The sequence below is a fragment of the Myotis lucifugus genome, unplaced genomic scaffold (assembly GCF_000147115.1).
Source record: "Myotis lucifugus unplaced genomic scaffold, Myoluc2.0 scaffold_27, whole genome shotgun sequence".
Lineage (NCBI taxonomy): Eukaryota > Metazoa > Chordata > Mammalia > Chiroptera > Vespertilionidae > Myotis > Myotis lucifugus.
Window position 1 is genome coordinate 8,003,197 of NW_005871075.1, and position 26,712 is coordinate 8,029,908.

At 40.9% G+C, this 26,712-nt stretch overlaps 3 protein-coding genes across 6 annotated transcripts in view; 1 reads left to right on the top strand and 2 right to left on the bottom strand.

Moving 5' to 3' along the window:
- Positions 1-293: 293 nt before the first annotated feature.
- On the bottom strand, positions 294-11,906 carry LY96 (lymphocyte antigen 96). 2 transcript variants are annotated; one of them, XM_006086346.3, is made up of 5 exons: positions 11,186-11,906; positions 7,921-8,010; positions 2,758-2,886; positions 1,451-1,503; positions 294-534 (listed from the first exon to the last, which is right to left on the bottom strand). In XM_006086346.3, exons 1-5 carry the CDS (start codon positions 11,292-11,294, stop codon positions 436-438), a joined length of 480 nt encoding a protein of 159 aa, XP_006086408.1. In that variant the 5' UTR covers positions 11,295-11,906; the 3' UTR covers positions 294-435. The 2 variants fall into 2 exon arrangements, with proteins under 2 accessions (XP_006086408.1, XP_023607673.1); XM_023751905.1 differs by lacking the exon at positions 7,921-8,010.
- A 2,774-nt stretch (positions 11,907-14,680) lies between these two features.
- TMEM70 (transmembrane protein 70) lies at positions 14,681-21,594 on the bottom strand. The gene is made up of 3 exons (XM_006109847.3): positions 21,336-21,594; positions 19,638-19,743; positions 14,681-15,275 (listed from the first exon to the last, which is right to left on the bottom strand). The coding sequence occupies exons 1-3, from the start codon at positions 21,528-21,530 to the stop codon at positions 14,899-14,901; spliced, it is 678 nt and encodes a 225-aa protein (XP_006109909.2). The 5' UTR covers positions 21,531-21,594; the 3' UTR covers positions 14,681-14,898.
- Positions 21,595-21,743: 149 nt separating this feature from the next.
- ELOC (elongin C) overlaps positions 21,744-26,712 on the top strand; it is a 26,970-nt gene continuing 22,001 nt past the window's right edge. Inside the window, exon 1 of one of the 3 annotated variants that reach the window (XM_006086348.3) lies at positions 21,744-21,888. The gene's annotated coding sequence lies outside the window, so the exon portion shown is untranslated. Of the gene's footprint in view, positions 21,889-26,601; positions 26,686-26,712 lie in introns of those variants that run through there. The other 2 variants (XM_006086351.3, XM_006086350.3) reach the window with 2 other exon arrangements.

Consider the following 26,712-nt stretch of genomic DNA (forward strand, 5'->3'; position numbering starts at 1 on the left):
ATATCCTCCAGGGTCTCACTAAATTTATCGGCGGTTTCCATAAAATTCTTGAAAAACCTTATAACCGTGGTTTTGAACTCTATATCCAGTCGTTTGCTTTCCTCCATTTCTGTCATTTGTGACCTGCTTCTTAGTCTCCGCATTTTGGCTGCTTCCCTGTGTTGGTAGAGTGGCTTTGTGTGCTAGGTATCCTATAGGGCCCAGTGGCTCAGCCTCCCCAATTACCTGAGGTGGACACTCTTGGTGCACCCCTCTGTGGGCTTTGTGCACAGTCTTGTTGTAGTTAAGCCTTGATTGTTGTAGTTATCACTGGGATGAATTGACCTCCTGGCCAATTGGCTGTGAGAATCAGCTGTCTGCAGTGGGAGAACTTCTGTGCTGAAGACACCCTTCTGGGGCAAGACTTGCTTCAGTGGCTGGCACATTAGATTTATTCTAATTGAAAGTAGGGTGGTGTATGATGGTAAAATTCAAACAAAAGAGCATTTCTTCAGTATTCCCAGTGATGGCTTCCACAACACATCTGTACTTTCCCTAAAATGAGGAATAAGAAACACAAGTAATATAAAATGCTATGTGCTTCTATTTTCAAAGACTTTTTTTATTACTAGGAGGAAGTCATTTAAATTGGATTGGTTATCATTTTCTCAGTTTTCTAATGAGATGAAATTTTGTGTCTTTGAATTCAGCAGACTCAAAACTCATTTATTTCCCAAGTATGAGAATGTTTTTTAACAATTTTTGAGACTAACCTATGAGATTTTCAAACACTAAATACCATTTGTAATCAGTAAAGAATATGCATTGTTAAAGTTTATTTTTAAATATTCACCCAAAGTGAAATGTGCAAAATTTTCATTGCTAGGTATCTAATGCAAACATCTAAAAGCACATGGTTATTATTCATAGAGGCAGCTACGGAGTTCTTACAGTGCTTTCACCCAAAAGTCATTCAACGTATTAACAGTGAGCATTTGCATTACTTTTAGCCGTGTATAATAGAGGAAAAACATGATGTGAATAAGAGCTTTCTTTCATGTAACTTTTTTATATTTCCATATTCTTCAGAAATAAGAAATGGGAAAACACCCACAACCAAATAAAAGTAGGGGAAAATCTTGACTATCGATTTTTTTTAATATATATTTTTTTTATTTCAGAGAGGAAGGGGAGGGAGAGAGAGACAGAAACATCAATGATGAGAGAGAATCTCTGATCGACTGCTTCCTGCACACCCCGCACTGGGAATCAAGTCAGCAACCAGGCACGTGCCCCTGACCAGAATAGAACCCAGGACTCCCCCAGTCCGCGGGTCAGTGCTCTATCCACTGAGCCAAACCAGCCAGGGCTTGAATATCGATTTTTGAAATTGCAAACTGCTTATTCAAATTCTTCACACATCTGTTACTGCCAAAGATTAAGAAAGGACAAAATGACTCCTAGACAATACCTTAGAGAACAGGATGCCCCTGTAGGAGAATCGCACTGTTGTATTCACAGTCTCTGCAAACAAAACACAAAGAACAGGACATCACTAAGTGACTTATTTGGTAGTACAGCATTCACCTTTGACACTTCTACCACTGGCAGCAGCACTCCCAAACAAAACTGTAGAGAAATAATAAGTCTTATCCCCTGGCTCCCATTCTCCTGGGGCTCCTCTCCCACCACAAGCCTCTCTCAGGACCAGCATTAGTGGATGCAAACTTTTAAGGCCCACTGGTCCCAACGGTGAATGAGTGATGAACAAGCGAGTGCTAATATGCTTTATCCCAAGTAATATATGTGCTCCTTCAGCAGGGTATAATAGAGAAGGACAGTTACTTTAAAAGCAGATATGTCTGATACTAATTCAAGTCCCAAACTTTCAAGGGTCTCATGATGTTTCTTTTTTTTTAATTTAGGAAGATTTAAAAAAATATTTTTAATTGATTTTAGAGAAAGAGGAAGGTAGAGGGAGAGAGAGATAGAAACATTGATGAAAGAAATATCACAAGGACCGGCTACCTTCTGCACACCCCTTGCTGGGAATCAAGCCTATAACCCTGGGCACATGCTCTGATGGGGAATTGAACAGGCGACCTCTTGGTGCATGGGTCACTCAACCAACTGAGCCACACCAGTCGGGCAGTATCTGTGTTTCTTAAATCAGAATGTCCTCAGCTTTGGGCCCATATATCAGCTGCCAAATGGACATGTTTATTTGAATGTTCCAAAATTACCTTGAGCTCAACATACCCAGATCAGAACTCATTATCTTTAAGAATTTTCCCCTTCATTGGGGCAATAAATCTTACTAGTCTCTATTTCAACCCCATTACCACAGTCTTAATGCAGGCCCTCATTACTCTGAGCCTAGGGTACCACCAAACTTCCCAATTTGTCTCCACTTCCCTTCTTCTGAGGTAGAGTATAAAGAATACTGAAGGTAGCTCTGCAGCAAAATCTAGTAAGTTTCCATGCAAAATAATAAATGTAATGTTTAGAAAAAGAGAACCATAACCGAGGGTAAATATACAAATATTATTTGAACAAGGTAAAAATTCTAATATCCTGCAAACACACACAAGTGTCATCTTAATAATAACTCAATAACATAATTGTAAAATGTCCAAACTGCTAAAAGTAAAAATTTTAAATGGGAATAAAGAGTTATTATCAGAAAAGGAACTTCACATTTTCAGTGTATTTAATTTTCAGAACATTCTCATAAACTATTCTATTTTATTCTGAGAGTAACATAGATTAAATGCTTACCTCCCTTTAGAGCTCTACAAAAAGAATAATCATCATCAGATCCTCGGCAAATGACTTCTTTGCGCATCGGAAAATCCACAGTGTTAAAAGATAAATATAGATTGAAATATAAATTTTTTATGTCTCTTCCTTAAAAAGAAAAAAATCCCATTAGTTCCTTTAATAAGAGATTATTTTATAAATAATAATTAATATTTATTATGTACTTAAAATATGTCCTGTGCTTTTGCAACATAATTTCATTTAATCTTCACAACTACCTATAATGTGGGTATTGTGATCCTTATTCTGTAGATGAGAAAACTGGAGTTTTGAGAGGGTAACTAGTGGATTGTAATCAAATAGAATATTCCACAGTAAGAATTATATGCTATGCCTAAAAATAGAGAAAATTATTTTTTTAGAAAACTATCAAATGAAGATATAAAATTTTCTGTTGTAGTTACAGTTCTGCTAGGAAGTTCAAAGAAAAGAAAGGAAATAATGATAATCAACTCATGCCTACTTTTTAGTAGTTTTGATGAAAGATTTCTTGGAGGATAAAATTAAACCTTTTGATTAAAAATTAGGTGTATGAGCCATTTATTATTTCCTCATGGTCTCCCTATTATCAATTAAGGTGAGAAAAGCCAGTAAACAATGCATTTTGCTCAATTCTTATATTATCCAGTTGGCCCAACTGGGAAAGATGTACAATTTTTTTATAATGAAAATAGTTTATTGTAGCCACCACCTCATTGAAAATATTTTCCTAATAAGGTCACCAGGGCTCATTGTAGCCATAACCAAAGGAAAAGTTTTCCAACTTTAACTTGAATTTGACTGTGGGTAACAGAGCTGCCAGCTCCTCCTCAAAACTCTCTCCTTGGTTTGGTGTCAGTGCTCCCACTCTCTCTGGTTGTCCTTCAACCTCTCTGACTCCTCCTCAGTCTAGTTCATTGACTCCCCTACCTAGGGTTTCTATCCTCAGTTTTCCTCAATATTTACTCTGCCACATAGGATACTAATTCCTAAATCATCATCTTTAGTCTCAACCTTTCTCCTAAATACTGTCTCATATATGCATTCGATATCTCTATTCAAATGTTGGTCATCTCACCCTATAGATCCTAAATCGATTTCCTCATCTTCATCAGCAAATCAGCACGAGAATTCCTAATCCCAGTAATCTTACTAGTCTCCATTTCGGCCCCATTGCCACAGTTGTTGTTGTTGTTGTTGTTGTTGTTTTAAATATATTTTATTGATTTTTTAGAGAGAGGAAGGGAGAGGGATAAAGAGCTAGAAACATCGATGAGAGAGGAACATCCATCAGCTGCCTCCTGAACAACCCCCACTGGGGATGTGCCTGCAACCAAGGTACATGCCCTTGACCAGAATTGAACCTGGGACCCTTCAGTCCGCAGGCCAACGCTCTATCCACTGAGCCAAACCAGTCAGGGCCCATTGCCACAGTTTTAATGCAGGCCCTCATTACTCTGAGCCTAAGGTACCACCAAACTTCCTACTTCTCTACTTATGGGGTAGAGTATAAAGAACATAACAGGGTCTGCTTCTAACTGTGGTCCCATGGTCCAGTCCATGGACTTTAGCCTGAACCTCTCCAAAAACATGGATGTGGGCAGAAGCTGAAGAGCTGTTTTCATGAGAAATTCCTGAGACAGACACATAGCAGTACTGCTGGGGTATACAAGGACAAGGCAGGACAAGAGACCTTCTTTCATTGCTGCATGGAACACAGCATGTTCCCGGTCTCCACTGACACCAAGAAAGGAAGTGCTGTTTTGATATCTCAGTGGTCTACATCTTGAGAAGCTTCTTGTCCTTGGACATCACTGTGGTCATGTGAGGCACATGACAAATAGTCAAGGTGAGGTAACCACTTGCATGGCTCAGCAGGCCAGGGATATTAATGTGGATGTTGGAGTGAGAGATAAGAACCTGGTGGCTGTCATGTGGTAACTAAGAAGACTTTCTTTGACCTCACCAGGAACTACCAGAAGTAATTTTCAGGGAGGTTTATAGTCCAGCCTTATTTGTCAATCAACGAATGGTACACAAATAATTTACTAGCAAGGTTATAAAGTCTCAAAATAAATAATATCTATTTTTTATTCAATTTCTACATACAGCTCTTACTGAATAGAAGTAGAGATAGCACCATAAAAACAAGGTTGACTTCTATAATGTGGCCCCAGACTTTACACAGAAATTCTAGTATATTCTAGGGAAACTCAGATCATAATGACAAAATTCTATAAAAATATAACTGAATAATTATTTTGTTAGTAAATTAACATAATGATATAAATGCCATACTTAGTAAATGATTAGGGTATCTGTGGTGGCCACAAAGGTACCTACTCAAACCTTCCTCCCAAAGACCCTGCTGGCAGGAAGGTAGTTGGCAGACAGCCCCCAGCTGCTGCACCTTCATATCCATCTCAGCCAGCGGCCAACCTCCCACAGGTCCTCCGCTAATGACCGAGCACTGCAAGGACACAAAGGCAGCCTACTCCTGCCTGTCATGGCACACGTGTGACAGGTAATCTTTGCTCTAAGGCTCCCCATTGACCTGGCTGACAGGATCTCAGGGATGCATTTTGGTCTGATGACCATGCTACCAAATTCTCCTTCCTTTCTTCTCTCATTTCAAAGGTATCAGATCTGCACCTCAATCTGAACCCTCTCCTTGCCTGCTAGGGCATCTTCTTCCCTTTATTGTTCACTAGCATTTCCTCCTGATTAATGTCTTATATGCCTAATTCCTTCTTGGTATCTGCTTTTCAGAGAACCCTGAGCAATGCCATATTGTATTATTACTATTTGGATCTGCAAGGATACAACTCGCTTCCTGTGTGTAAGGACAAGAGGTTTGCTTGAAGATTAGGTCACTCGTTATGTCATATAAATCACTTCTGCCAAACATCTAGGGGTAAAGCACATCACATAGACCAGAAAACAAAACCTAAGAAAAGAAGAAGAAATTGTAGAGCCAGGCAAAAATTTAGAGATAAAAATATTTTTTACTCTTGGCCAAGACAATGGAGTAAATAGAGTTGATTGCTCTTTGCTCTGTGTTATCACTCAGCCTCTTTACTGTCACTTCACTTACCATGCCATGTATCTATAGGTCTGTCCCTCCTATTGCCCTGGAAGATTCTTGAAGGTCAAGAGGATGTCTTATTTATCAACGAATTCACAGTACCTATCACAATACTTGAAATATACTATGCATTTTTCAATGACTAAATGAATACAGAAACCAAGTGTCCAAGTGCAGGTTGAACACTTAATTTCAGAAATAGTAAAGCACAAGTTTATTGTCTATTGTTTCTGGGTTCTCAGCTACCTCTTTCTTGTAAGCTAGAGAACTAAAACTAGGGAAATCTTTATCTAAGCTTACATATGTGAAAGCCCTTAGTAAACGATAAGCTCCAAATACAAGCTAGATTGTAGGTGATGATAAACAGTAAAGGTGAGGAGGATGACGAGAACTGAAGTGTCCTGGGATCCTAGGGCTTCACACAGTGAAGCTGCCTGGTCAGAGAGGATAAAGGTGTTTTTGTTTTGTTTTTTAATTTTTATTTTTTTTTTCGCTAAAAGTATTACAAAGGGTATTACATATGTGTCCTTCCCCGCCCCCCGCCCTTGACAATCCCCTGCCCTCCCTTACCCCCCAGTGTCTTATGTCCATTAGTTATGCTTATTTGCATGCATACAAGTCCTTCGGTTGATCTCTTACTCCCCTCCCTCCTGCCCCCCAACCCTCCCTGGCCTTCCCACTGCAGTTTGACAGTCTGTTTGAGGCAGCTCTGCCTCTGTATCTATTATTGTTCAAAAGTTTGTAATGGTCTTTATTATCCATGAATGAGTGAGATCATGTGGTATTTTTCCTTCATTGACTGGCTTGTTTCACTTAGCATAATGCTCTCCAGTTCCATCCATGCTGTTGCAAATGGTAAGAGTTCCTTCTTTTTTACAGCAGCATAGTATTCCATCGTGTAGATGCACCACAGTTTTCTAATCCATTCATCTACTGATGGGCACTTAGGCTGTTTCCAGATCTTAGCTATGGTGAATTGTGCTGCTATGAACATATGGGTGCACATATCCTTTCTGATTGGTGTTTCTGGTTTCTTGGGATATATTCCTAGAAGTGGGATCACAGGGTCAAATGGGAGTTCCATTTCCAGATTTTAAGGAAACTCCATACTGTCTTCCATAGTGGCTGCACCAGTTTGCATTCCCACCAGCTGTGCACAAGTGTTCCTTTTTCTCCACAGAGGATAAAGGTTTTTGTGTTTCCCCAAACACTTGGTCCAGCCTGATTCTATAACCATCACCCAGTTTATTTTTTACTAAGCTGATGACAAGTAAAATCACAGAGAGGAAAAACAAGACAACACAAACAAAAAACATTGTCTTTTTTTTATCCCATCATCATCTTATTTTTTTTTATAAGGGGGGTCACCTTTAGGAAAAAATGTCCTGGCTTGCTCATACACAGATCTTTAACTAATGGAAACCTAACTTTATTTATCAGTTGAATAGCTAATGACTGACAAAGGATATACTAATACCTAATAGATTGTTAGAAGTCTCTTATTATTTCCACTTTTACCCTCCATACCATTATGGAATCTCTTCCCCATGAGTGTGAGCCTAGTGACTTGCTTCTAACAAATAGATAAAGCCAAGTTGATAGAGTGGCACTTCCATGATTAGGCTACCCAAGACTGTGACCTCTATCTTGTTAGCTGACTGTCCCCTTTGCTGGTTTTGATGAAGCAAGAAGCCATGGTGAAAAGGCCAGCAGCCAGACAGGAACTGAATCCTGTCAAAAGTCACATGTGAACTGCAGAGAATCCTTCCCTAATTGAGCCTTCAGGAGAGACCCCAGTCCTGGCAGACAGCTTGACTGCAACCTGGTGGGAGATCCTGAAGCAGGCACGGTGAAGCCACGCCCAGATTACTACCACGCAAAGACTATGAGACAGTAAATGTGTACTGTTTTGAGATATTAAGATTGCGGTCATTTGTTACATAATAACAGAAAACTAATACATGTACATTTGGAACACAATCATTTGTCATTGATATCGCTTGAATTCTTTTAACAGATGTACATTAACAAAACTTTGGTTTTGTTACAAAACTTACTTGGAATGAAGAAAATATGCAAATATCCTTTGCTTCCCTTCAATTCTACACAGGGTTCACTTCTTATTGAAATAGGATATTTCATGTTATCTAAATAGAATGAAGATAATGTCAATGCATTATTTCCAATAAAGTAAAATATTCTGAAATTCACCCCCCCTCTCCAAATGATGCCTTTAGTATTAAAATTGTTTAATGAGAAAAACTGATAATGGTTAAAAATATCTCCTTCTTGCCGGAACCGGTTTGGCTCAGTGGATAGAGCGTCGGCCTGCGGACTGAAAGGTCCCAGGTTCGATTCCGGTCGAGGGCATGTACCTGGGTTGCGGGCACATCCCCAGTAGGAGATGTGCAGGAGGCAGCTGATCGATGTTTCTCTCTCATCGATGTTTCTAACTCTCTATCTCTCTCCCTTCCTCTCTGTAAAAAATCAATAAAATATATATATATAAAAAAAAAATATCTCCTTCTCCAGAGGAGTAGCGTCCCAAGATGGCAGAGTAGGAAGTCCAAGACCCTTCTTTCCCCCACAAACTTCGAATTCAACAACAATTCATGGACAAATTCCCTTTGTGAGAAATCAGAAACTAATCGAAAGTGTCCTGTGACCCAGGAGAACTCGAATGAAGACTCACTGAAGTTGGTGGGGAGATTCAGGACACCCTCTCAACAGAGACCCTGAGCCTGGCACAGCAAAGACAGGAAAAGAATCCTCTAGTCTCCAGCTTCACTCGGGAGGGAAGAGGTTAATTCATGCATCCAGATGCCCAAATTTTCCAAGAGGGGGTCCCCAAAAGGACTGAAGAATAGAAAGTTGGAACAGACCTAAAACTAGTATGGAACTTGAATAAGTAATCATTTGTACAATCATCTGCTTAGCCCAGCTGGTGTGGCTCAGTGGTTGAGCTTTGGTTGACTTATGAACCAGGAAGTCACGGTTTGATTACCAATCAGGGCACATGGCCAGGTTTCAGGCTTGATCCTCAATCAATGTTTCTTTCTCGCTCCCACTCCCTTCCTGACTCTCTAAAAATCAATACAATTTTTTTTTTAATAAAAAGACAGCCCTACCTGGTTTGGCTCAGTGAATAGAGCGTCAGCCTGTGGACAGAAGGATTCAGGTTCGGTTCCGGTTAGGGCACATGCCCGGGTTGCGGGCTCCATCCTCAGTACAGGATGTGCAGGAGGCAGCTGATCAATGATTCTCTCTCATCATTGATGTTTCTCCCTCTCCCTCTCTCTTCCTCTCTGAAATTAAAAAAAAAAAATCAAAAGACAAATCAGCTCAATTGGTTGGGTGTCAGGATGTGCAGGACACAGCCCATTGATTCACTCTCATTTTGTTTTTTTTTTGTTTTGTTTTTTGTTTTTTTGTTTTTTATTTTTCGCTAAAAGTATTACTCACTCTCATTTTGATGTTTCTCTCTCTCCCTCTCCCTTTCTCTAAAAATCAATAACATATATTTTTTAAAAATGTATGTTATTGATTTTTTTATAGAGAGGAAGGGAGAGGGATAGAGAGTTAGAAACATTGATGAGAGAGAAACATTGGTCAGCTGCCTCCTGCACATCCCCTACTGGGGATGTGCCCACAACTAAGGTACATGCCCTTGACAGGAATCGAACCTGGGACCCTTCAGTCAGCAGGCCGACACTCTATCCACTGAGCCAAACCGGTTAGGGCTGTGGTCGGCAAACTGCGGCTCGAGAGCCACATGCAGCTCTTTGGCCCCTTGAGTGTGGCTCTTCCTAAGCCTTAGGAGTACCCTAATTAAGTTAATAACAATGTACCTATCTATATAGTTTAAGTTTAAAAAATTTGGCTCTCAAAAGAAATTTCAATCGTTGTACTGTTGATATTTGGCTCTGTTGACTAATGAGTTTGCCAACCACTGGGTTAGGGCAATAAAAATATTTTTTAAAAGACAAATCAAATTATTGATACTAGGAGCTTAAAAGCTAATTATAATATGAAGTGGTATATAAACAAAGGCCCCCTGAAACTTAGCACAGAGAAGGTGGCATGATCAACGTGTAGGCCGAGTGGACGGAGGAGCCCTTTTGGAAGAGGGAATGGACACTGATCTTGTAGGATGGAGAAATTCCAGAGCCAGGTTGAGAGGGAATTCAGCACAACCCACAAAGCTTGGTCTTGCTCTCACACCTGTCAATTATGCTAACTCCCCGGAAATAATGTCTATTAGCGTTTGCCAGAGTATATTTCTTACGATAGTCAACACACACTCAAAAGATGAAATAAAATAAAATGATAAACCTGGAGATTAAATAGGTTTCTTCTTTGCACAACTTCTCAGAACTCAACAGACATTTGTAATTCTCCCCCAAATGGTTAAACCATAAATCCCCTTTCCCAAAAGAATCTCAAAGAACTAATATTTTGGCAAGCCTCTCTTTCAACCTCTCTGATATTATATCCAACCCATGGTGAGCAAGGAAGTGGAAAGCACCAAAGATAGACACAGTGGCCAAGCCCTGAAGCTGTGCTTTCAGAAAAAGAGGTCTGGGTAGGGCAGTGATCAGACCAGTCCATAGCATTAGGTATGGCTGATTTTTTAAAAAGTAGTCAAGACTGTTTCTATGTGACTCTGTGTTAAAAATTTTACCTCAGATAGGTTCTAAAATCACTTTCATTTTACAGATTAAAATGCTGTAGTCCATCAAGAAATGTACTTTTTTTTTTTGCTGATCCGACAAAAAAGAAAAAGAAGGTATAATTCTTATTCATTCACACCAAAAGGCTATTGTTGTGTTGGCTGCTGTCACTTTTTTATTTGACAGTCTAAGGGAAAAGAGGTCCGTGCCCCTGACTAAATAGCCAGGTGTCGCGTGTTTTAAATATTGTGGCCCAGCGGTTGAAAATCGCTGGCCACAATAATCCGTTCCAGGAGGCACCTGGGACTGTGCTTCCTTGTCAAGAACTAGTCTTGGGGCTGGAGGCAAAAGCTCAGAAGCAGACAGTTCTGCCCAAACCGGGAGGAATCTGAAGCTAGGCTCAAGGTGGAGACAGTTAACCACAGGGAACAACAGAAGCACTTGGAGGTCAAGAACAACAGTTTAGAGACTGGTGAGGCCTGTGAAGGATCAAGATAACCCACACAGGGAAGTCATCAGCCGCCACTCTTGCTGCCGGCAGCAGCTGGAACACACGACGCTTCCTGTGTCCCCACCTCAGCAGAATGAGGTTCCTGTGAAAACACACCCTCGAAATAGTTGGCACTACAACCACTTGTTGCTGTGCACTTACCGCAGTAGCTATACCAAAGGCTCACATCAGAGGAGTTGCAGATCCAGTGCTCCCCGGGTTCAGGCAACGTGGAAGAAAACAGGGTGGAAAAAAGCATAAGTGGGAACATGATTTAATAGCTCCAAAACTTTACAAATGCAAGGAGAACCAGCAACTCATCCTCAGGCTCTTCTTCCCTTTCAGTAAGTAGGAAAGAGTCAACTTAGTCATCAGTCACATGACTTCTAAGTTCCAATCCGTTTCCTCTTTCTGTGTGTGTGTGTGTGTGTGTGTGTGTGTGTGTGTGTGTGATATTTGAGCACTTCCTGCAAGGGGAGAAAAGAAAATGATTTAGAATATATGTACTCTTTTCCAACACTTGATGCAAATTACAGCGCAAAGCTTTACACACAAAACAAGGTATTTCCCAGTCAACAGTAACAAAGCCAGCCTGTAGGTCTCCTTTAGGATCCCAACAGACGACACCCCTTTTCCGTGTACATTGTTATTCTCCCACAGAGGCTCTTTACACAATTTCTCATGGCCCAGAGCACTGGGCAAATAGATCCGAACTGAACAGCCCTCTGCAAACTATTTCTGCTCAGCAACAGTTCAGCCATGGGGCAGAGCCAGGCTGCACAAGACCCCAGACAGTCCATCAGCTGTAGGTCTGCCTTGTGGGCTGGGGCCCCGCCAGGCTTGAGAATGCACTTCCTTAAGCAAACTGCAGCTCCAGGAAGTATTTTGAGCCCTAATAATAAAATGACCACTATTTCACGTATGGCATGAATTTCATTTCAAAATTCTTATTCCATTCCAGAAAAAGTTAATCCTTTAGATTCTTTGCTATTTGAAATCATTTATAGGATATAGTTTGGGATTACAATGGCATGGAGTTGGGGCCTAAAAATCTACAAGTTTAGGTGGTCATAAGCACATGTTGGTAAAAGGTTTCAAGAACTGTGTGACACCCTGACCAGTTTGGCTCAGTGGCTAGAGCGTCGGCCTGTGGACTGAAGAGTCCCGGGTTCGATTCCGGTCAAGGGCATGTACCTTGGTTGCGGGCACATCCCCAGTAGGAGGTGTGCAGGGGGCAGCTGATCCATGTTTCTCTCTCATGGACGTTTCTAGCTCTCTATCCCTCTCCCTTCCTCTCTGTAAAAAATCAATAAAATATATTTTAAAAAAAAGAACTGTGTGACTTTCCTTTTTTTTTTTTTTTTACATTTTAAACTATTTAATAGAGGTATTTGTTGTACATGTGGGTTTAGTGTAACAAACACAGAATTTCTCTATGAAAACACTTAACCTGAGTTGGAAATGAAATCTGAAGAAATTTTAATTCACAAAAGTAACTCTTCAAAATATAAGCAATGATTGATCCGAATTGAGGAGTTTCCCTGAAGTTCAGGGCTCAGACCCAGGACAAGAATGAGGGAAAACTCCTTGTAGGTCAAAAGCTCTGCTGAAGTCATAGGATTGCACTTGCAGGCCCTTAATGAGAGTGAGCTTTCTCAAACAGCCCCGGAAGAAGGTCTTGCTGCTCAGGCAGTTTTGCAACTTTCCTTTTCTTTTAAATTACTTTAAAAAAATTTTTTTATTGATTTCAGAGAGGAAGAGGGAGAAATAGAAACATCAATGATGAGAATCATTAGTCGGCTGCCTCCTGCATGCCCCATCTTGAGGATCAAGCCCACAACCCCAGGCATATGCCTGACAGGGAATCGAACCGTGATCTCCTGGTTCATAGGTCAATGCTCAACCATTGAGCCACACCGGCTGGGCTTCCATTTTTTTTTAAAGGCACAAATCCACGGGAGAGGAGGATATGGGGAGTTGTTCAATAGATATTAAGTTTCAGGTTTGCAAGATAAAAACGTTCTAGACATCTGTTGCACAGCAATGTAAATATAGTTAACACTATACTGAATTGTACTAAACTGCACACTTAAAATTGGTTAAGATGGTAAATTTTTGTTATACATTTTACTATAATTTAAAAATGTGTTTAGCCCTGGTCAGTGTGGCTCAGTTGATTGATTGAGCATTGTCCCATGCACCAAAAGGTCTCCGGTTATATCCTAAGTCAGGGCACATACCCGGGTTGCAGGCTTGATCCCCAGTAGGAGACATGCTAGAGGCAGCCAATGTTTCTCACATCAAAGTTTCTCTCTCCCCTGCTCCCTCCTCCCTTCCTTCCACTCTAAAAGCAATGGAAAAATATCCTTGGGTGAGGATTTACAACAAAAAGATATACATCACATTAACTGCTAAGACAGCAACAAGAATAGACCTAAGTAACACAGGGCAGAACAGGCAGGCAGAGACCCAACTTGCAAAGAGATGTAACCAGCTTATCTTTCTGAGACCCTAGAGCCCGCTCTCTGCAGGTTAAGCTGGCAGATCCTAGGACCTAGCAGAAGGCAGGCTCTGGGTGTCACAAAAATGCTCTTTTCTATCTAAAGCTATAAGCTAGCAGTTTCAGACTTGATCATCCCTATGAACTAGTGATGGCCCTGCTGCTTCCCCATCAACCTCCCTTATAGAGGCAAGGCGTGAAGATTAGCCTCACCATCTTGGCAGGCAGTAAGACATTAGGTAGCTCCATGCAGTCTGGGTGTTGTTAACTGTGACTCTGGCAATTAGCACAGTACCTAGCATACACTAGGCTAGTGATGGTGAACCTACGACACACGTGTCAGAGGTGACACGCGAACTCATTTTTTGGTTGATTTTTCTTTGTTAAATGGCACTTAAATATATAAAATAAATATCAAAAATATAAGTCTTTGTTTTACTATGGTTGCAAATATCAAAAAATTTCTATATGTGACACAGCAGCAGAGTTAAGTTAGGGTTTTCAAAATGCTGACACGCTGAGCTCAAAAGGTTCGCCATCACTGCACTAGGCACTTAAGTATCTACAGATCTAAATGGTTTGAGCTCTTTTGCTCCTGGCTGAAAATCCTTCACAGGAACCAACTTTTGTTTTACAATTAGAGGTAAAATCTTAAAATGCCAATACTTAGTAAGTTAGCAGAGATCGCTATTTATGAAAGTACTATCCACCTTAGTGCAAGTTCTTTTCCTACTGATAGGATGCACCAAGGAAGGAGTGCGTGAGGGACCACAGAAGACACTGCTGAGGGCACCATTTCCCCACAGCTTACCACATGGAGAGCCTTATTACAGGCAGCCCTGTCAGAGAACCGAGGTAACAAGCTGTGACCAAAGGAAGCAGATTCACACTGCTTTCCAGAACATGTAAATTTTTTTAAAGTTTTTAATGTGAGGAAAGATTGTATCTATACTTAAAAAAATCCAAACACAAAGGAAAAATAACCCCCCTATGAGCCTGATATCCAATTCCCAGCTGAAAGACAACCACACTTATTCATTATCCATGCATATGCCAGCATGTACATGTATTTCCACACCTTTTTCAAAACACAAATGGTGGAATATTGCATTTTGTTTTTCAAGCATACCTTGTTATTATGAGGGAATATAATTATCTGAAAATTAATCAAAAGTTGTTTATTACAGTTTCAATTTTTTAACAATCACTAATAGAAAACAAAAGTAAAGGCAATTTTATTATTATACATGGGAAAATAAATCACATTTAAGCACAAACATAAAAACAACAGACTCATTTCTCATCTTCAAGCTGTTTCTTTTCACTGGCTTCTTCCATATCAAAAGTGAATGGTTTGTCATAACCCATTAGATGGTCATAGTCTTTGGGGTTTTGGAAAGAGACCTGGATTAACTAACAGTGATTTTGTTTTAGCATAAAATGTGGTAAACAGATGTGTGCTGCTTGGAATCTTCACATCATTCTGTTGAAACACAGTACTGGTTTCTGAAAGCAAAACATTGTAAGTAATGGCTTTGTAAGTATCTGTCGTGGCCTCATGGTACAACCGAATGACATAGCCTTTTGTAACTAAGTGAAGCAGGACTGGAGTGATCAGTGTAAAGCTTCCTATGATGCCATAAAATAAGATTTGCAAAGGCAGACTTCCAAATACAACATTATTTTGGGCAAAAATGTATGGTAGAAATGTAAGGCTGATCACACTTGTAGAATAAGAGAAACATTTCACACCTAAACAGGAAAAAAAAGGGAGAGGATTAATACTTTTAAATTTTATAAAACAATCAACCTATCCAATTAATTTCCCACATTTCTTCGTACTATATCATCATTTAAACAAAACACATAAGTGTTATAACATTCCAGGTTCTGTCTGAAGCACTCTACATATTTTATTCATGAAATCTATAGACAGCCCTATAACACATATGCACAATTATTAACATGAGGTAATCTGAGATGGGAAAAATGAGGCCCTTGTTCAATGTCACATAGCTACCAAGTTGCAGTGCTGGGATTCAAACCCAGGCCATGTGACTCAAGTCCAGGCCATTGGCCATTCCAGCGCACTGCCTCTCCAGATGGGAAAAGTGCTTTAGGATTAACTGGCCTCTACTTCAGTTCCCCAATAAAAGATTTAACAACACTCAAAGATCATTATGAATACTATAACTATCAATTCAGTCAGCACATTATCAAATAAAACTCTCTATTAACAAGCACCTGCACATACATAATATAAACTCTTCAAATGGGGGGCTAACTTTATCTAGCTAAGAGCCCAAGCTTAAAACAACAAATTACCAAAAATAAAAATAATACCAGTGGATAGAAATATATGGGAAAGGTATTCAACATATCATATTAGAAAGATTCAACATCAATGCCTTCTGTACTGTATACTTAACAATAGTTAAAATGATAAATTTTGTTATGTGTTTTACCACAATAAGTAAACAAATGACTTTAAATGTAAATTTCTTTGCATGTATACTTTTAACATAATCCCAATAAAATACCATCTGTTCGGAAAATAGACAAGTTGATATCTTAGACAAACTGATTATAAAGTTAATTTGGAAAAACAAAAATAAAAGTGGAGGGGAATGTTAGATACTGAAACATAAGACTATAATTAAGATAGCACGATACTGCCCTGGCTGGTGTAACTCAGCTGATTGGCGTGTCGTCCTGTACACTGAACGGTCCAGGGTTCGATTCCCTGTCAGAGCACACACCTAGGTTGAGTTTGGTCTCTGGTTGGGGTACATTTGAGAGGCAACCGACCGATGTTTCTCTCTCACATTGATGGATGTGTGTGTGTGTGTGTGTGTGTGTGTGTGTGTGTGTGTGTGTCGCCTTTCTCCCTTCCTCTCTATCTAAAAAAAATAAACATATCCTCGGGTGAGGAGTAAAAAAAAAAGCATGGTGCTGATGCATAAAAAAGCAGACCGATCAGTGGAACAAAACGAAAAATCAAGAAATAAACTTTATAGTATATGGATATTTAGTACAGAATAAAGATTAATCTAAAATAAATGGGCAAAAGTGGTACTGGGACAGCTGGATAGCCATACAGAAAAAGATAAAATTCAATCCATCCCTCATACCATATTATCAGGAAAATTCCAAATAATTCCGAGATTTAAATATAAAAAAATAAAATCATAGAGGTATAGGAAGAAAACATCCATGAAGTCCTTTGTAATCTAATATGAAAACTTTTCTAATTATGACTCAAAATACTGAAGCAATCAGGGGGAAAGGCTGGTAAATCTGAACACATTAAAATGTACATAGATATGAACACCATAAACAAGTATAGACAAATGAGAAAAATATTTGCAACTTCTATGCAGTTAACACTCCCAATATATAAAATGTTTCTAGTATATGAGAAGAAAAAACTCAACACTGTACAAACATGCAAGAAGTACAAGCAGTTCATTGAAATAAATGCACATGGTCCTTAAACAGATTAAATGATGCCAAACCTCAATCATATGAAACATGCAATAAAAACCACAATGAGATGCCATTTCCCCCCCAAACTGGCAAAAACCAAAGGTTTGACAGCAGACGCTGTTGGACAAAGTAGACACTCTCACCCATTACTGTTGGTTGAAGGCTTGTATCAGTAATTTAAAAATAATTCCTTCCTCTCACAGTAGTTGCCATGACACTGGTACACATGGGATACAATGTGGACCAAGTTGCCTCCTATATTAAAGCCTCCTCAGCCCTTCCAACTACCTCTTTTTCCCCATTGTCACAGTGTAGTGGGATGAATAGCATCCCCCCCAAAGTTATGTCCACCCTGAATCTCAGAATGTCAACTTATTTGGAAATAGGGTCTGTGCGGACAAATAAATACTGAGATGAGATCACACTGGATTAGGGTGGGCCCTAACTCCAAAGGCAGTATCCTTAGAAGGACAGAGCAGGACAGACACAGAGAAGGCCCTGTGAAGTAGAACGCAGAGATGAGTGATGCAGCTACGAAAGTAGTGCTGAGAGCTACCAGAAGCTGGAAGAGGCAAGAAAGCATTCTTCCCCAGAGCCTTCAGAGAGAGCATGTCCTGTCAACACCTTGACTTCAGACTTCCAGCCTCCAAAACTGTGAGAATCAATTTCTGCTGTTTTAAGCCACCAAGTTCCTGGAAATTTATTACAAGAGCCCTAGAAAACTAATATACACACATACTTTATTTTGCCTGGATTGAAGTAATTGCTATTTTTTAAACATATTCTAAGAGCATTTGAGGTCTTGCTCCCTGGTATATGTCATCAGTTTGGCTCAAATTCTCTTAAAAATTTTCAAAAAGAAATAAACATAGCCCTAGCCGTTTGCCAGTTTGGCTCAGTGGATAGAGCGTCAGCCTATGGACCAAAGGGTCCCAGGTTTGATTCTGGTCAAGGGCACATACCTCAGTTATAGGCTCCTTCCCGGCCCAGGCCCTGGTCAGGGGCATGCAGGAGGCAACCAATCGATGTGTTTCTCTTACATCGATATTTCTGTCTTTCCCTCTCTCTAAAAAAAAAACAAAACATTCTAGGCTTTCCCATCTTCCTTTGCTCATACTACTTCCATGCCTGGGATGCCTTTCTTTCACACCTCCTCATGTTTAAAGCCTACTCATCTTAAATGAGAATACTATGACATAAGTAATTACTGATTGCTGAATTAACAAAATGTCTGCAAATGTCTTTAAACTAGGACCCATTTGGTAGTTAAAGAGCCTTCAAGAATGGTGCATCTATATCTTAATGTCTCTTAATTTTACATTAAAAAAATGTTTCTCCCTGTTTCTACATAAAAAAAATATTAATCCCTGATAAGCAGTGACTTCCTATTATCATAATACTGAAAGAAATCGAATATTAAATTGCTCTACAAGTGACAATTCTAGAACTTTGAATACCCTGGATAGATTTCCTCTTACACAAATATTACATCCTACTCATACCAAAATTAATTCCTATTAATATTCTCGTCTTTCTAGAATGGATTCAAGTGGGAACATTAGATAAATTCATGACTTTCCTGCATGTGCAGGAACTGTGTCTGTTCAGAGGAAGGTTATGATGGGGATCACTGTTAATACAACTCAGTGGCATCAATCCAGGCATCCCAGGCCAGAAATGTGACACGGCACAGGCTCAATGGCGTAGTCATGTATTGACTTCTGAAGAAATTTCTAAACTGATTAGAATAACTTCAGGACTTCACTCAATAGCGATAATAACCTGTCCTTACTCCTAAAGTTTTAAATAGCTAAAAATGTACTTTAAATGCACTCTATTTTAATGTCAAACACTAGAGAACACACAGATTTCCAGAGTAAATTTTAATGATTGATTGATACCAGCATGATCAAAAACACAAATGCAAATGTGAGTGTTGAAATCTAATGTTGGACTTGGTTATAAAAACAATCCTCCATATAGTTCAGCTTATACCTTTTTTAGATTATATAACGAGATACCTAAGTTCTCCTGATCTTCCCTACTAAATTGTTCCATACTAAATTCTAATTATGATCTAAGGAAAGAGTTTTAAATTTGTAGCAATTTAGTACACCATCTTTTCCTTCTCCACAATTCTCTACCACCTGGAAAAGCCACAATAAGCATGTTTGTTGAAAGTTCTAAGATGACCTAAAAAAACTGTAAAAAAGTATTACAGGCTCATTTTAACTGCCAAATTTTAAAATATATGAAATAAATGTTTATTCAAAAAAAAATAACCTCTTCAGAGGTATTTTCTTTTTTTTCTGTATATTCAAACGTTACCTGAATATACACTTTTTGCTGTTTTGTGGTTAAACATCCCAAGAGGTGACCAAAGGGAAGAAGCTTTAATACCTAGCCATAAGATCACAAAGGCATAACAGACTTCAAAAATCTATTTAAATCTAAAAATGCAAAGGTCTCAACCTCTAAATCTTCTATCAACAAGCCACAAGAAAAAAAATCATAGTTTATTTTTTCCTTGTCTTGCAATTAAGAGGTGCTAAAGTAGCACATACTAAGAGCATTTTTTTTTTTAACAATTAAAAGGAAAAGACAATACCATCATTTCTGATTACCCACCAAATACTGTTCGGGCCAAATTCCCAGTATAAATCAGTCTTCCGTCTTCTGATTTTTCAACTTGTTTGTGTAAGCATCGAACACATCTTTCCCAACAAATGGGTATCTATTAAAACAGAGACCTTTATAAGTAGATAATTAATTGTATTTAGAACAACTTTTAAATTTAAAAAAATTAAGATAATGAAGAGAACTTGTCACATGAGGTGATGTAAGGAACTCTCCCAAATAATCTAGAGCTAAAGATACCAAACTTGCTAATAGAATGGCTTTCCTTAAGTCCCGTCATAAGTAGACCCATGTTAAGTTGGAATTTGAAGGCCTAGGTTTGCATCCCAGCTTCAAGCTTTTTAAATAGTGTGACCTTGAACATATAAAAACTTCACTGGAATAGTTTCTTCTATTCCACTGTGAATGAGAACATCACCCTCGGTTGATTGTCAGAGTTACATGCATTTGCTCTTCAAAAACAAAAACTTTATTAATGTAAGTAAAACACTGAAAAATCAGATTGTGTAAATTCCAGAATGTTTTTATTACTTCTAAAATATTTATACTGCCCTGGCTGGTTTGGCCCACTGGATAGAGCATCGGCCTGGGGACTGAGGGTCCCGGGTTCGATTCCCCTCAAGGGCATGTACCTTGGTTGCAGGCACTTCCCCAGTGGGGGGTGTGCAGGAGGCAGCTGATTGATGCTTCTCTCTCATTGATGTTTCTAACTCTCTATCTCTCTCCCTTCCTCTCTGTAAAAAATCAATAAAATATATTTTAAAAAAATAAAAATATCTATACCATAGCTAGTACAAAAAAAAAAAAAAGAGTAAGTCTTTAAAGCCTTGGATCAATCCCCTGGCATCCTTTGCTCCCTTTAATGAAACCATATTACTTGAAATCCAACATCAAATTTCATGGGAACTGGAGTCCTCGGAGCATCGGAAAATGAATTTCACAGCACACAAACTTCAAAAGGCATGCCCAATTCCTTTCTGCTGAAATATAATTAGTTTCCAATTTCAACCATGTCTGCTAATCCTGGTATTTCACTGGGCAGGATCAGAAGACAACTCAGATTAAAATGAGAGGATTAGCATCTCCATCCCCTTTTTTCCAGGGAGCAAACGAATGCCTAAAAATAGAGCCGCCCAATGGAAAAACCCGAACTCAGCCCCACCGGTGTGGCTCAGTGATTGTGCACGGACCTATGAACGGGAAGGTCACGGTTCGATTCCCGGTCAGGGCACAGGCCCCGGATTGCAGGCAGGAGGCAGCCAATCCATGTTTCTATCTCTAGATCCCTCTCCCTCCTCTAAAATCAGTAAAATATATATTTTTTTAAAAAACAACTCAAAGTCAGGTTATCCAAGTTCGTGATTCGGGATATAATCTGCATGGATGTGTTGCAAATTAACCCTTCTGAGCTTCTGCAAAAAGGGCAAACTGCTGTAAAGTGCTCGGACCCACGCAGAGAAGAACCCCTTCCCAGAGGATGCGCCGAGCCCCGCGGGAGCCGTGGTGCCCCCGCTCACGGGCTGTTCCCGCGCCGAGTCCGGCTACTCCTGCGGTCCCCGCAGAGGGCTCCGGCCGCACCACAGCCACGGGCCGGCGGGGGGAGAAGCCGTCTGAGAGCCAGGCTCCCCAGGTAGGACGCTGCGCCCATTTCCCTCCCTTACTCCGGCCCGCAAGCCCTCCGCCGCCGACCTGCGCTGGCGCGGGACGCCGGAAAAGCCGCCGCCCAGCGCTCCCGCCGCCGACCGGCCCCGAGGAGCTGCCGGAGGCCCCCCGCCAGACGGCCGCCCTGAGGCCTCGGAAAGCGATGGCCGCCCACGGCGTCGCCCTCTGCCCGCAGAGCCGCCGTCCGGCCGCCAACGGGCCGCCCAACGCCAAAAGCAGCATCCCGCACGTGAAGAGTGGCGACGGGCCGCGGTGCGCCGCGCGCCGGGAACCCCGAAGGCCGGCTCCTCACCCAACGGCGGCCCCGAACGGTCACGCTGGCCCCGCCCCATTGGAGCCCACCGGCCCGGATTGGCCGCCGCACGTGCGCTGAATATGCGGTCCGCCGGCAACCTTCCCCCGGTTCGCGCGCGTCCCTTGTCCGCGAAGCTAGGACGCCGCACACCGGCCGCTAGCTGCCGCAATCCGCAAACGCCCAGCTGCGCGCGGGGCTTCCCCGTCCGAGTCTGGCGCCCCGCACGACAGTGTGCAAGGACTGAGGAGAGAACCCACGCGCGGAGGACAAAGCCTGGAAGCCAAGGTTAAGTCTTTCATTCTCCTGGGCGTCGTTTTCTAGGCCCAAAACACTGTTTTCTTTGCGGAAAGTGATTCTAGCCTGTTGACACAGAGGAACAGTAACACTATAGGATTTGAACGAAAATGAGTGGTAATTTAATGCAACCAGTGGGTTGCTAGAAAGTAAATGGAACTCGTTTCATGGAATGTTCATACTTGTTAAATTTGTCTTGTGGAATCATTCACATCCGTATAAACACTCATTCCCTACTTGTTGAAGTGCTTCAGCGTCTATTAGGGTTGTTAGGAGCAGAGGATTCAAAGATACTGGATATAATTGGGAATCCACAGTGCTCCCATAGTGAAGGAAACATTTATAAATAAGCTAAAATATAATTAAATAGACCAATTCACAAAAGGCTACAGAAGCCCATACCACATCATGATTAATTTGGCCTCACACTGTCTCTAGAAGCATCATGTTCAGCTTAGTCGGGAAGGATGAGCAGCCAACTAGTAAAAGCACACTTTTGTTTACTAGTTGGAAACTGGTTTTGACTCAGCATGTGATTTGCATAAGAGGAGAACAAGCTAATAGTCTAAAATAATATCACCTTGGCAACTCCTGTCCACTTTTTCTGGGTACTCAGAAGGATGAAATTATACTACTTCTTTATGAATAATTTCATTCTGAAAGTTATCCACTTACATTTTAAAAACTCTTCTAAACAGTGTAATCAGTAGGCAAACATCATCATTTACCCATTATTTTACTGGTATATATTTAACTTTTTCTTTAATATTGTTAAAAAGATAAACTGAGGCATATTAAGAATTTTGAGTTTATTTGAGCAAAAATTTATTCAAATCAGGCAGTATCAAACTGGAAGTGGTTAGGAAAGCTCAACTGACCAGAGCTAAAGGCAAGGCTTTTATAGACAACATGCACAGGCAAAGCAAAGCAAAGCAATTATTTGATTGGCTGTAAGTTGAGCAGTTGCGTTATTTGGGAAAACTTAGTTGGCTGTTTATAATTGGTGGTTGGTCTTATCCTTGAAGCATTTACAGGAATTGACTCTGGCTTAGGTTTTGGTTTCCCTACTAGGCTACCAAGTACCAGAGTTATCTCAGTCTAATAGCCTTCTCTTCGATTACTTTAACAATATGCTGAGAAAACCTGCATTTTTATCTTCTGTTAAGCTTAGTTTCATCCTACAAATATAGTCAGTAAGTAAAACATTTGGTCTACTTCTCAAGGTTTCTAAATAGCTAAAATGAAATCATATTCTGAAGACTGTGCTATAAAATTATAGGGAATTGTTATGCATTGTTAAAATAAATTTCCCAAGTCTAGTAATTTAGAGATATTTGTTGAATGTAAACTACTTGAATGATATTTAATTTTTTTTTTCTATTTAAGAAATAAGCTTTGATTCCTTGTTCATATCACCTGAGAGGTTCCCTTTAAAAATAGAGGCTGATGGAAAAATTGAAAATGGCTGTCACTTTCAAACTGGCCATCATTATTGTATGTAATTTTTGTTTTTTTAGCTGTCTTTCCTCCCCATTCACCAATATCCTTCCCATCCTTTAAGGTGAGCTTAAGATCAGAATGGCATGATGGAAAAAAATGGAAAAAATTTGGTAAAGCTAGTATATTTATAAGAACCCTAAATACTTCTTTATACATTACTGATTTAAATCATATACTGAGAGGATCTTTCTAGAAAAAAAAATTTGTCAACAGATTATCAAAATCTTTTAAAATGTTCATATTCTAAAGAAATAATCAGAAACATGGCCAAAGATTTCTGCAGAGATACTGAACACAGCATTACTTAAAGTGATTTAAAATGGAAATAAGGCCCTGACCGGTTTGGCGCAGTGGATAGAGCGTCGGCCTGGGGACTCAAGGGCCCCGGGTTCGATTCCGGTCAAGGGCATGTGCCTTGGTTGGGGGCACATCCCCAGTGGGGGGTGTGCAGGAGGCAGCTGATCGATGTTTCTCTCTCATTGATGTTTCTGACTCTCTATCCCTCTCCCTTCTACTCTGTAGGAAATCAATAAAATATATTTAAAAAAATAAAATGGAAATAGGGTAAATAGCCAGTATTAAGGAAATAATTAAGTGAATCATGGTGCATTTATGCAATGTAATTCTATACAGACATTTTAAATGATGCTGTGGAGGTTTTGGTTACAGATGTTTGAGTTTTTGAGATTTGGAAAGGAAACAGTATACAGAACCCCATATATACAGTGTGCGTTACATGCCGCTGAGGCAGCTCTGGCTCCTGTCTAGCCCATGAAAGTGACATCCACAATGTCCTGTCCTCAACAGCCCTGCTCACCTCCTGTAGACTCAGCCTGTGGCTTCTTTTATGGAATCAATCCATCTCATATTTGGTCTTCCTCTTTTCCTGCAGCCTTCTATTTTTCCCAGCATTATTATCTTTTTCAAAGAACCCTGCCTTCTCATGATGTGCCCAAAATAGGACAGGTTCAGTTTTGTCATTTGCCTCCAGCAATGTTTCAGGCTTAATTTGCTCTAGGATCCACTTGTTCATCTTTCTGGCAATTCGTGGTATCCATCAAGCTCTCCTCCAACATCATATTTCAAATCAGTCCTTTTCCTATCAGCCATCTTCACATCCACACATAGGAACTGGGAATACGAGGGTGTGGGTGATCTCAGGCTTGGACTCTAATCACACATCTTTGCTATTGGTGGTCTTTCCAAATTCTTCCATTGCTGCCCTTCCAGGTTTCCGCCTGGTCTTGATTTCTTGGTTGCAGGCTCTATTTGAATTGATGAGAGAACCAGGGTAAACAAAATTTTAAACAATTTCAATGTCTATGTGAAAGTTGTGTATTTCTTCTGTAGTTAATGATTTTTGCCTTCTCGATGTTCAAATGCAGTCCAGCTTTAGCACTTTCTTCTTTCACTTTTATAAAAAATCATTTCAAATCTTTGCTACTTTCTGCCAGCAAGATGGTGTCACGTGCATATTTTGTTTTTGACATTCCTTTTACCAATTCTCACTCTTCCTTCCTCTGAGTCAGTGTAACTTTTTTGTATATGTTCTGCATACAAATTAAACTCATAGAGACCAAACGCACCCATGTCTGACACCTTTGCCTACAGGAAACCGTTCTGTCTCTCTTATTCTATCCTGGCAGTGGCTTCCTGTCAACCATACAAGCTACACCTCAGAAAAAAATCAAGTGCATGATCTATCTATGTAAACGCTCATGGAAAAAACAAAATATCTGCGATTTCTGCATTTTTTATAATAAGCATGTATTATATTGATTACATAAGTAAAAATTTTAAATTTAATTTTGCACAAAAGAAGAAAAAAGTCCTGGACTAGATTCTAGCCTTCAATCTGGCTTTAGCTAGCCTCCGTATCCTCACCTGGAAAATTCTATCGTTCCATAATGCAGTGAGGGAAAAAGGCAAGATAGGCGAGAAAAGGACACTTCAGAAGGAAAAGGAGGAAAGATCTGATTGAAAATGGGCCCACAGCCTCCTCTTCTCACCGCACTGCGTCTCCTCCCCACCAGACTCTGAATACCATCACCGCCAACGAACTTTAACAGTGTTTGCAAAGGCTTTGTTTGATAAGTTCACCCAGGGCAGTCTTTCTGTAAAAAGCAATACAGTTTATCTGCCAAATTAACTAAAAATGTCTTCCCGCACACAAGTCATTAATTAGGTCAACAAACTTTGGATCGTCTCTTTCCGTTTAGGGACGTTGTTACACAACAGCGCCTAGTTGAGCAACTTGCAATGGTGAGCTGCTTGGCCCTACGTGCCACGGTGCTGTACACAGAAGGTGAATATTTAGCTGTTTCAGCCTTTCTGGAAGGGTGCCTGATGTTGACCACAGGGAGCAAATAAAAAGGATGGGCGCGTCGAGAGCGAGCAAGGGAACCCGAGAGCAAGAGAGGGGGCGTGGAGCGACAAAGAAGGTCTCAGAACGGAGTACAGGCGGCGGCAGACGCCTGGAATTTCTGTGAATGATCTCAGAATCTAGAAGCGCTGAGCAACCCCGGCGCTGGGTGGGGACGGGGTGGAGACTCAGGCCCTGCCCGGAGGTGAAATGTGCTTACTTTTCGGAAAACATTGAACCTCCCGGGAAGGGAGGAAAATGAGGCCAGCCTATTGGGCGAGCAGTTTGAGATGCTCTTCAACGCGCACTGCAACTTCTCACAAAGGACACAAAAGACAGATGTTGCTTCCTAAAGAAGACGACCTTGTCAGCTTCGAAACAACACTCGCACCTTTCGATCTTTCTTCTGCAGTCTCCGGCCTCCAGGCGTACCCCCAAAACGAGAGGCAGGGACAAGCTCTAAAATCGCCCAAATCTTAAGAGCCGGCGTGAGAAACTACAAGTCCCAGGACGCGCTGCTGCCTCAACCAAACGCCGGCCGACTCGCCGGAGAAACTACAAATCCCAGGATGCAGTGTGCGGCCTCGGCCCACGTGCGCGGCTCTGAGAACGCTAACCCTGCGGAAAATGGGTCAGGGTCGGCGCTGCATGCTGGGAACCAGGAGACCTCGTATCGGATTGGTTGGGATTTGCCAGTGATACTGGGAGAAGGGAAGGGGGCGCTGTGGCCGAAAATAGGCCGCGTCCTCCCCTCCTCGCCGGATACTAATCTCCCGCGCGTCGTACAGAGCGTCGGTGACCCGACGGAAGTGATTCCTCCAAGTGCCCCGGAACCCACAGCGGCGGGCTTGTGGGGGTGGGGGGGTGGCCCTGGCGTGGGGGCTGTGGAGGTGCGCGGGACCCGGCGCGTGCTGCGGGACTGACGAGTGAGTCGCAGGCTGTGGGGAGGGAAC